The sequence below is a fragment of the Salvelinus fontinalis genome, chromosome 27 (genome assembly GCF_029448725.1).
Source record: "Salvelinus fontinalis isolate EN_2023a chromosome 27, ASM2944872v1, whole genome shotgun sequence".
In the NCBI taxonomy this organism is placed as follows: Eukaryota; Metazoa; Chordata; class Actinopteri; order Salmoniformes; family Salmonidae; genus Salvelinus; species Salvelinus fontinalis.
This window is the reverse complement of record NC_074691.1, coordinates 32,191,476-32,203,310: the sequence shown is the minus strand read 5'-3', so window position 1 is coordinate 32,203,310 and position 11,835 is coordinate 32,191,476. Positions and strand designations below refer to the sequence as shown.

General features: G+C 43.4%; 1 protein-coding gene across 1 annotated transcript; it reads left to right on the top strand.

Moving 5' to 3' along the window:
* Positions 1–590: 590 nt before the first annotated feature.
* Positions 591–11,374, top strand: LOC129825470 (potassium channel subfamily K member 13-like). The gene is made up of 4 exons (XM_055885590.1): positions 591–1,691; positions 4,926–5,479; positions 6,694–6,921; positions 7,438–11,374. The coding sequence occupies exons 1-4, from the start codon at positions 1,355–1,357 to the stop codon at positions 7,597–7,599; spliced, it is 1,281 nt and encodes a 426-aa protein (XP_055741565.1). The 5' UTR covers positions 591–1,354; the 3' UTR covers positions 7,600–11,374.
* The last annotated feature ends 461 nt before the right edge of the window (positions 11,375–11,835 follow it).

Genomic DNA, 11,835 nt, shown 5'->3' with positions numbered 1-11,835 from the left:
TTTTAACAGCTTGTTCCACAGTAGTGACATTTGCTCAGATTGTCCCTGGATGTCCCATGCGCAAACATATGAATGTTCAGACCCTGATCTGAAAGGTCAAGTCATATTGATCCATGACAGAAGACGTCACGGTGCCGTTCTCTAATGCTCTGTGGACAGACAGCGGCAGGAGACTGCCCAAATGTTGGAATCATGCTTAGCATTGTTTCCGGCTCCTCAAGTCACATGGTGGCCAGTGTCTTGATCCACTTGATAGTTTAACCAGAATGTTTTCATTCTGTCATTTTTAAAATAAATTAATACATAAGTTATGTAATCATTACTGACTTAATCACTTAGTAAATTCACAGTTGTTCATATTGTTAAGTTGTGTTATATTAATGTTATATGAAAGCTGAAGTTTATACAGTAGCTTCATGTTGATTTTATTTTGCGCTCATATGTAAAGGTCTCCACCTGAACAGCGAAGGAGGTGGGTGTGGGTTTGTGACTGGGGCTTGTTCAGAGTGCGTAGCCTAGTCGAGATGGAGGTTAGTTAGACAGACGCGCACTGTTACAGACGGACATCTTACTGTTGAGTGTAACATCCTTGAGTTTACCATGGGTTCATACAGAGTTCATCGTTCGATGAATGCAGTGTAAGCTATTCGAAATTCTTCTTCTCAACACCCTCCCTCAACACCCTCTGCGTTCTTTTGAGACGGAGCTGAGGGTACACCTCAAATGCATCGTCGTAAACTATTTCGCTATCCACACAGCCATGTTGGTGCTCTTGAAAAACATCGTGACATTAAAAGAAAATGTGTTTGCACACCGTTAAAAGGACCTTTTCAACTGTGCGCATTTTGTTTAACAACATTTGAACTCTATATCAGGGAGGTTAAAAGTTATTTATTTATTTTTGACAAGCGCACAAACGTCAAGGATGACGCCATATGTTTATTGTAACAGATAATAACGAACATTTTAGACTTGGATTAATGGTCAAAGATCCTTGACAACTTTTGATGGGTACTGTTGGGTACTGATGGGTACTGTTGGGGGGTTCACAGTGACGTGAACAACTGTTGAATCTCTGAGGAAAACTATTTTATTTTCTCTCTGTCTCTATGCTCTCCATGATTAAACATATCAATTTTTTTCTCTCTGCTCTCCATGAGGAAAACTCTCAGATTTTTCTCTCTGGCTCTATCCTCACAGCCTCCAACTCTATTTCACCAGTTTCTATCCTGAACCATTTTTTATTTTCAACGATAAACCTAAAGAGACAGATGATGAGCAGTGTATAATTTGTTCCATAATAAAACGATGCGTCGCGTCCCTAACACCTGTTGAACGGTGATTATCCTACGTAATGGCTTTCCGGAGCGGTTGCTCTTGTGGCTTCGGTCCCTTCAACGAGGATAACGCCAGGTTCCTTATGTTAGCTGTGTTCATAATCCTCTACCTCCTCTGCGGTGCCGCTGTCTTTTCAGCACTGGAACAGCCGATGGAAGCGGAGGCGAAGGAGCGCTGGGGGCAGCGGTTTGAACAGTTCAGCCAAAAGCATAACCTTAGCAACAAAGAGCTGGACAACTTCTTGAGGAACTACGAGGAGGCGAACGTGGCTGGGATCCGCGTGGACACCATCAGACCTCGGTGGGACTTTACCGGTGCGTTCTACTTCGTGGGGACCGTGGTCTCGACCATAGGTGAGATGTGCTGTACCCTATAGATCACATCATTATCACATAGCATTATCACATACCACAATTTACTTGAGACAATATTATATGGCAATTAAAAGTGTAAAATATTATAATGGCCAGTTGTTGACAGTATTTTTCAGCTCTCCAAAACAGGTATTTCTTAGCCTAATGTTAATTGAAAATTATGTATATTTGCAGGGTGTGTAGACGATAGGGATGTTGTTATGTTATGAATAGGCACCATTAAATTATTCCAATACTAGAACAATCACAGCCAACTAAATTATGCTTCAATATGCATGTCCATCAAGTTCTAATTAGGCTTATTGTGTGTCTTGTAATTGGTGCGAAATGAAAACCCCTTCAATTAGTGCAGCCTTGAGTGCCAATTACTAGGAATCTCCTCCGCAGGCATAGCAGGATCTCTCTCTCAGTCTGGGTGATATAAGACCCTGACTGTGATGCAACACAAAAGCCTGGTGGGCAGGGGATGTTCATGACATAAGGGACATTCTTATCTCTGTTCTTTTGTAGCTAAGCAACACAGCTAAAGGCTTTAACGTCTCTTAATTACTTTATTGCTGCATAGTGCTTCCTATAGAGTAGGATATATAACCATACTGCTTCCTATAGAGTAGGATATATAACCATACTGCTTCCTATAGAGTAGGATATATAACCATACTGCTTCCTATAGTGTAGGATATATAACCATACTGCTTCCTATAGAGTAGGATATATAACCATACTGCTTCCTATAGAGTAGGATATATAACCATACTGCTTCCTATAGAGTGGGATATATAACCATACTGCTTCCTATAGAGTAGGATATATAACCATACTGCCTCCTATAGAGTAGGATATATAACCATACTGCTTCCTATAGAGTAGGATATATAACCATACTGCTTCCTATAGAGTAGGATATATAACCACACTGCTTCCTATAGAGTAGGATATATAACCATACTGCTTCCTATAGAGTGGGATATATAACCATACTGCGTCCAATAGAGTAGGATATATAACCATACTGCTTCCTATAGAGTAGGATATATAACCATACTGCCTCCTATAGAGTAGGATATATAACCATACTGCTTCCTATAGAGTAGGATATATCACCATACTGCTTCCTATAGAGTAGGATATATAACCATACTGCGTCCAATAGAGTAGGATATATAACCATACTGCCTCCTATAGAGTAGGATATATAACCATACTGCTTCCTATAGAGTAGGATATATACAAATACTGCTTCCTATAGAGTAGGATATATAACCATACTGCTTCCAATAGAGTAGGATATATAACCATACTGCTTCCAATAGAGTAGGATATATAACCATACTGCTTCCTATAGAGTAGGATATATAACCATACTGCTTCCAATAGAGTAGGATATATAACCATACTGCTTCCTATAGAGTAGGATATATAACCATACTGCGTCCAATAGAGTAGGATATATAACCATACTGCTTCCTATAGAGTGGGATATATAACCATACTGCTTCCTATAGAGTAGGATATATAACCATACTGCTTCCTATAGAGTAGGATATATAACCATACTGCTTCCTATAGAGTAGGATATATAACCATACTGCGTCCAATAGAGTAGGATATATAACCATACTGCGTCCAATAGAGTAGGATATATAACCATACTGCGTCCAATAGAGTAGGATATATAACCATACTTCTTGTACTCCGATAAGGGAACTAATGGATGCCCTGCACTGTGAATCCATTGATTTTGGGTGAAAGCCGAGAGGCAGGCAGTAATTGGAAGTAAATAGAGAGAGATGTTTTTACACCTGAGTGCCCATTGTTAGTGACAACTCACAGGGAACAGAGAGAGCAGTCAAGGGCTGGACTAGATGAACTGGACTCATCATAGGATTCATCACGGCTTTGCTCTCTGTACATCAGTCCATAAGAGCCATGTGTGTGTGTCTGCATGTTTGTGCGCGTATAACCCACAAGGAGAGCACAATCTGTAAATGTTTAGAGACAACACAGAACAGTTGTTTAAAATATTTAGATGGAGTTAAATGCATTGGGTCTCGCTCCCTGAGCAAGGCAATTAAGCCACTGTAACCCTGGGGCGCCGATGACATGGATGTCGATTTAAGGTAGCCCCCCACACCTCTCTGATTCAGAGGGGTTGGGTTAAATGCGGAAGACATATTTCGGTTGAATGCATTCTGTTGTCCAACTGACTAGGTATCCCCCTTTCAATATTTGATCTGTATTGTTGAGATGTGACCCTGAATGCAGCAGGTAAAACGCCTTCAGAATGATCAATATGTACTGAAGGATCAGAAAGCTGGGCAATGGGCAGGCTGATGCGCTCACAATGTACTGAAGGATCAGAAAGCTGGGCATTGGGCAGGCTGATGCGCTCACAGACAGACTACATAGTGTACATGTAAAACAGTCCGTTTCTGTAAACTATTACAATCACGGTCAAAGGATAGGATAATGTCTACAGTCTGAAAAGGCACACTATTGTCTAGTGCACTGCTTTGGACCAGAGCCACACAGGGAATAGGGTGTTATTTCAGACATGTCCTATATCCCTGTAAGCCTTGAAGACTGGCTGTGAATACTTACACATGTTTTACGTGAACAGGACAATGTTCTCAAATCTTTCAAATGCCAAGTCAATGACTTAAAAATCAATCATCGCGAATGACAAAAAACACATTGTACAGCTTTGAAGTGATGGTATTGATTCTCCTCCACTGGGCTGAAAGATGGCATTCCCAGAGTGCAATGCAGTGGTGGGGCTGGAGCGAGAATGAGAGAAGAAGTGAGAAAAGAGAGAGAAAAGAGAGATGGAGAGAGTGAGAAATAAAACGTGTGAAATGTGTGCGTGTGTGATACTGGTATTTGGGGACTGTGTCATGTGAGCTATGCTCTATCTTATAGGGTGCTTTTCCACCTGTCTGTGAAAGCTGGCAGTAAACAATATGCTCAGACTGACTGATTTATCATTGTGAAGAAACAGGATCTTTGAAAATAATATAACTAAACAAAATGCTGCATTCATTGTTCAGTGTGATCCAGTTTCGTTTGTCACACTTTTGTTTTCTATTGGTAATGTATCTATGCAACGATGAAATGGCTCATAAATACAAGCAAAAACATCAATATTAGTTTTGACCAATATTCTTTTCATTAAGTTTTCTTAATAATAACATCTTCCTCCATCTTGTTTTCCAGGGTTTGGGATGACCACGCCAGCGACGATCGGTGGAAAGATCTTCCTCATCTTCTACGGACTCATCGGCTGTGCCGCCACCATCTTGTTCTTCAACCTCTTCCTGGAGCGTGTCATCACCGTCATCGCCTTCGTCCTCAAGTTCTGCCATGAGCGCCGCCGCCGCAAGGCCATGCTTCCCCAAAATGGTTGCCGACGCCTCTCTGAGGGCAGCGGTGGGGGCGGGAGAGGTGGCAGGGGGGAGGGGCTAGCTGGGTGGAAGCCTTCAGTATACTGTGTTATGCTGATCCTTGGCGCCGCTGCCATCTTGGTTTCCTGCTGCGCCTCAGCAATGTACTCTACTGTAGAAGGCTGGGGGTATCTAGACTCTCTGTACTTTTGCTTTGTGGCGTTCAGCACCATCGGGTTCGGTGACGTGGTGAGCAGCCAAAGGTTGGCGTACGAGGAGGGGAACGTGAACCAGACGGCATACCGGCTGGGCAACTTCCTGTTTATACTGACAGGCGTCTGCTGTATTTACTCACTGTTCAACGTCATCTCCATCGTCATCAAACAGGTGGGATTATTATTATTGTGTGATTGGATGGTTTTCATCGATGAATCCGTTTTATTATGTAGAGTGACTCAAGCCCCTGGTTGTGCTAGCTTGCCAACTCCACTGTACTCAGGGTGAGTTTGGAAATTCACTCTGGGCGCAGAATAAGTGCCGAATTCACAAATGCGCAACACCCGCTGAATTTGACCGGTGTCAGTAAACGTTGGCAAAAAAAAACATAATTAAACTGTTGCCAGCAGCACAGTTACAGTCACCAACGCTCTAGATAACATGAAAACAGCCCAACCAGCTCTGCTAGGGCGAGTGAAATGGTCAGAGTGAGGTGTTCTCTCAAGCTAGCCAATTTACGAACACAAACTGTTTGTCATGACAATACCATAAACACTTGGCAAGAGAGCAGAAACATACTGGTTAAAAGTGTGCTTAGAAATATACTGAACAAAAATATGAATGCAACATGCAAGAATTTCAACAATTTTGCTCAGTTACGGTCCAGATAAGGAATTCAGTCAATTGAAAAAAACGAACTAGGCACTAATCTATGGATTTCACATGACTGAGCAGGGGCACAGTATTAGTGTTTCCTAACAAAAGGGCTTTATTACAGACAGCAATACTCCTCAGCACCGCGACCTCCCCTTGCCCCCTCAGACGATCCCGCAGGTTTAGAAGCCGGATGTGGAGGTCCTGGGCTGGCGTGAATACACGTGGTCTGTGGTTGTGAGGCCGGTTGGACATACTGACAAATTCTTTAAAACGATGTTGGTGGCGGCTTATGGTAGAGAAATGAACATTAAATTCTCTGGCAACATCTCTGGGGAACATTCCTGCAGTCAGCATGCCAATTGCACTCACCCTTAAAACTTTAGACATCTGTGGCATTGTGTTGTGTGACAAAATGGCCCATTTTAGTGGCCATTTATTGTCCCCAGCACAAGATGCACCTGTGTAATGATCATGCTTTTTAATCAGCTACTTGATATGCCACACCTGTCCGGTGGATGTAATGTCTTGGCCAAAGAGAAATGCTCACTAACGGGGATGTAAACAAATTTCTGTGAAACATTTGATATAAATAAACACTTTTTGTGCATATGGAACATTTCTGGGATCTTTTATTTTACCTCATAAACCATGAGACCAACACTTTACATCTTGAGTTTATATTTTATTTTTGTTCAGTATAAATTGTATTATTCTTAATCTCATTCTAGGTGCTGAACTGGCTGTTGAGGAGGATGGAGGCACCATGTCACTGCCCGAGGAGGGGGGGCCACCACCCCGAGCAGAGACTCCCCCGCAGGAACGTGGTGGTGCCCGGACATCTGAGGGCGCAACGGGACCTGTCCATCGAGACAGACGCGGTGAATGAGAGCGAGGTGGACGGGCGGAGGATGTCTGGAGAGATGATCTCCATGAGAGATTTCCTGGCTGCCAATAAGGTAGAGGGAAGATGGAGGACATGATGTATACTGCTACCAGATAAGGGCTCCCGAGTGGCGAAGTGGTCTAAGGCACAGCATCTCAGTGCTAGAGGTGTCACTACAGACCCTGGTTTGATCCCAGGCTGTATCACATCCGGCAGTGATCGGGAGTCCCACAGGGCGGCGCACAATTGGCCCAGCGTTGTCCGGGTTAGGGGAGGGTTTGGCCAGGGTAGGCCGTCATTGTAAAATAAGAATTTGTTCTTAACTGACTTGCCTAGTTAAATAAAAAATAAAAGATAAGTCCTTGTTCAAATGCATATGTCAAATACTTAGGGCTCCAGATCCTGGAGAATTTGGTACTGTGAACCACACTATAAAGCATATGTGTAACACAAACTAATCCTGGTTCCTGCCCAGGTGGTCAGTGTTACTGCTACATCAATGGCTTTCTTTTTCACTGCTATGTTTTGTGTCTGGCACTTGTTTGATGGCCATTGAGAGTAGTTATCTCTCGTTCTCTCCATTTCTCAGGTGAACCTGGCCATCATGCAGAAGCAGCTGTCAGAGATGGCTAACGGTCACCCTCGCCAATCAGGATCCAACTCCCGCCACGGCCACAACGGCTTCTCTGGAGGAGTGGGTGCCCTGGGCATCATGAACAACCGCCTGGCAGAGACGAGCGTGGATAGGTAGACCTGGAAAACCACCATAGTGAACATATAGGCCAGACTGATTAACTGGCCAGAGAGACAGTCACCAGAAATTGGCTGGCCAGAGAGAGACCGTCCTCGGAAAATACATTAATCAATGGAACTCAGTTGAATGAATAGAGAAATAAAACAATATTCCATGAAAATAATTGACCTCATGGACTACAGCCTGATCAGATATCATTAAGTCAGAATATATATCACATATTTGGCATGGGACTTATATATCAAATCAAATTTATATATCAAATCAAATTTTATTGGTCACATGGTTTGCATATGTTATTGCGAGTGCTTTTGCTTCTAGTTCCGACATTGTAGCAATATCTAAAAATTCGACAACAACGACCTAATACACATAAATCTAAGTAAAGGAATGGAATAAGAATATAGACATATAAATATATGGATGAGCAATGACCGAGCAGCATAGCGGTGTAAGGCACTGAAGAGCTGAGAGAGTGAATGAAAGACGAGGGCATTGTTTTATAACTAGAGATCCAGGAGAATAATTGACCTGAAGTACTACCTATATGGAGACGAAGTCCCATTAGATACACAACATGGCCAAACATATGTGAACACCCTTTCAAGTTAGTGGATTTGGCCATTTCAGCCACACCAGTTGCTGACAGGTATATAAAATCAAGCACACAGCCATGCAATCTCCATAGACAAACATTGGCAGTATACCGGCCTTACTGAAGAGCTCAGTGACATTCAATGGGGAACCGCCATAGGATTCCACCTTTCCTACAAGTCAGTTCGTCAAATGTCTGCCCTGCTAGAGCTGCCCCGGTCAACTGTAAGTGCTGTTATTTTCGAAGTGGAAACATCTAGGAGCAACAACGGCTCAGCCGCGACGAGGTAGACCACACAAGCTCACAGAACAAGACCGCAGAGTGCTGAAAAATCATCTGTCCTCGGTCGCAACACTCACTACCGAGTTCCAAACTGCCTCTGGAAGCAACATCAGCACAAGAACTGTCCGTCGGGAGCTTAATGAAATGGCAGAGCAGCTGAGCAGCCGCGCATAAACCTAATCACAATGCGCAATGCCAAGCATTCACTGGAGTGGTGTAAAGCTCACCCCCATTGGACTCTGGAGCAGTGGAAACATGTTCTCTGGAGTGATGAATCCCGCTTCACCATCTGGCAGTCCGACAGACGTATCTGGGATTGGCGGATGCCAGGAGAACGCTACCTGCATGAATGCATAGTCTCAACTGTAAAGTTTGGTGGAGAAGGAATAATGGTCTGGGGCTGTTTTTCATAGTTCGGGCTAGGCCCCCTAGTGCCAGTGAAGGGAAATATTAACGCTACAGCTTACAATACCATTCAACACGATTCTGTGCTTCCAACTGTGGCAACAGTTTGCGGAAGGCCCTTTCCTGTTTCAGCATGACAATGCCCCCGTGCACAAAGCAAGGTCCATACAGAAATGGTTTGTCTAGAACTTGACTGGCCTGCACAGAGCCTTGACCTCAACCCCATTGAACACCTTTGGGATGAATTGGAACACCGACTGCGAGCCAGGCCTAATCGCCCAACATCAGTGCTCGACCTCACTAATGCTCTTGTGGCTGAATGGAAGCAAGTCCCCGCAGAAATGTTCCAACATCTAGTGGAAAGCCTTCCCAGAAGAATGGAGGCTGTTATTGCAGCAAATAGAGGACCAACTCCATATTAATGCACATGATTTTGGAATGAAATGTTCGACTAACAGGTGACCACATATTTTTGGCCATGTAGTGTACCTCTGTCAGCCACTCCACTCCGCTCCGTCTCAAAGATTTAAAGACATGAATGACGCATGCTCGGTCATCAGCTGGGGTGTTAGTGTGTGTGTGACACATTCACCCACATCTGGATCAGGACCAACTGTAGCTAGTGCTGAAATCTATTGGTTATGGTTACTGAGGCAGTTTCCATGGTAACACCACAGAATACAGAAAGCTACCCAAAGACATTGTGGCTGAGGTGTTTTTAAAGACCTTGTGGCTGAGGGGGTTTTAAAGACCTTCTGGCTGAGGAGTTTTAAAGACCTTGTGGCTGAGGGGGTTTTAAAGACCTTGTGGCTGAGGAGTTTTTAAAGACCTTGTGGCTGAGGAGTTTTTAAAGACCTTATGTCTGAGGAGTTTTTAAAGACCTTGTGGCTGAGGAGTTTTTAAAGACCTTGTGGCTGAGGAGTTTTAAAGACCTTGTGGCTGAGGAGTTTTAAAGACCTTGTGGCTGAGGAGTTTTAAAGACCTTGTGGCTGAGGAGTTTTTAAAGACCTTGTGGCTGAGGAATTTTCAACGACCTTGTGGCTGAGGAATTTTCAACGACCTTGTGGCTGAGGAGTTTTTAAAGACCTTGTGGCTGAGGAGTTTTTAAAGACCTTGTGGCTGAGGGGGTTTTAAAGACCTTGTGGCTGAGGAATTTTAAAGACCTTGTGGCTGAGGAGTTTTTAAAGACCTTGTGGCTGAGGAATTTTTAAAGACCTTGTGGCTGAGGAGTTTTTAAAGACCTTGTGGCTGAGGAGTTTTTAAAGACCTTGTAGCTGAGGGGGTTTAAGACCTTGTAGCTGAGGGGGTTTTAAATACCTTATAGCTAGGGGGTTTTAAAGACCTTGTAGCTGAGGGGATTTTAAAGACCTTGTAGCTGAGGGGGGTTTAAAGACCTTGTGGCTGAGGGGGTTTAAAGACCTTGTAGCTGAGGGGGTTTAAAGACCTTGTAGCTGAGGGGGTTTAAAGACCTTGTAGCTGAGGGGTTTAAAGACCTTGTAGCTGAGGGGTTTAAAGACCTTGTAGCTGAGGGGAATTTAAGACCTTGTAGCTGAGGGGTTTTAAGACCTTGTAGCTGAGGGGGTTTAAGACCTTGTAGCTGAGGGGGTTTTAAAGACCTTATAGCTAGGAGGTTTTAAAGACCTTGTAGCTGAGGGTTTTTTAAAGACCTTGCAACTGAGGGGGTTTTAAAAACCTTGTGGCTGAGGGGGTTTAAAGACCTTGTAGCTGAGGGGGTTTAAAGACCTTGTAGCTGAGGGGGTTTTAAGACCTTGTAGCTGAGGGGGTTTAAAGACCTTGTAGCTGAGGGGGGTTTAAGACCTTGTAGCTGAGGGGGGTTTAAAGACCTTGTAGCTGAGGGGGTTTAAAGACCTTGTAGCTGAGGGGGTTTAAGACCTTGTAGTTAAGGGGGTTTAAGAACTTGTAGCTGAGGGTGTTTAAAGACCTCGTAACTGAGGGGGTTTTAAGACCTTGTAGCTGAGGGGGTTTGTCGTGGAAAATTGCAAGATTGTGTTATAATGCCTGTATTGCATTATAATGGTTGTTTTATTCGACAGAATAGATTATTCTGTTAACTATTGTGTGGGTGTTCCACTGAGGATGGGCCTCTATGAGATAACACTGACAGAGGAGATGTATGATCTATTTGGGTGATAAAACCTAAAGAGCATCCCAGATAACATGAGGTAATGTTTCTGTGCTATGAAGTACCAGGAATGAGATTAGAACCTCATCTTAGGGACCAAACTGAACGGTAATTTATAGCGAATGCTATCTGGCTAAGGGATACTCCTTTCTCATTATAAAGTCTTCCTTTGTGACCATTCTATGTATCTGTGGTTCGTCATGTAGGTTGAGAGCATTGTATCTTGGCTAATAAAAGATCTTTGTACTTTTCTGTTGTCACTTCAATGTTTCATTAGAGATAGCGCATCATTGAAAGTCAAATGCTATTGCAAAGCTCTTATTATTAAAAATGTAGTTTAAGTATAACTCTGACTGGTGTGGGAAGTTTTTTTCTCCTCATTTGGAATATACAGAAATAACCCACCACATTTGGCGACGAGGATGGGATGTGAATCTTCACCTTGTAGCTGAGGGGGTTTTAAGACCTTGTAGCTGAGGGGTTTAAAGACCTTGTAGCTGAGGAGTTTAAGACCTTGTAGCTGAGGAGTTTGAGACCTTGTAGCTGAGGAGTTTTAAACCACACTATGATATTTGTAACGGCGGCCTTCCCTCTCTTCACTAGAAGAGGGGGTGAAACAGGGATCGGACCAACACGCAGCGTAGCCAGTGCTCAACATGTGTAATTAACAACAACTACTGTGAACACTAAACAAATACAAAATAACAAAAGTGGCAAACCGATACAGACCTATCTGGTGCAGAACACAAACACAGAGACAGGAAACAACCACCCACAATCCCCAACACAAAACAAGCCACCTATATAT

Bases quoted from the DNA above. Each gene is read 5' to 3' on its own strand.
- LOC129825470 (XM_055885590.1), top strand. From the start codon at position 1,355: ATGGCTTTCCGGAGCGGTTGCTCTTGTGGCTTCGGTCCCTTCAACGAG. The intron at 5,480-6,693 runs GTGGGATTATTA...ATCTCATTCTAG, and splicing joins TCTCCATCGTCATCAAACAG to GTGCTGAACTGGCTGTTGAG. The intron at 6,922-7,437 runs GTAGAGGGAAGA...TCCATTTCTCAG, and splicing joins ATTTCCTGGCTGCCAATAAG to GTGAACCTGGCCATCATGCA.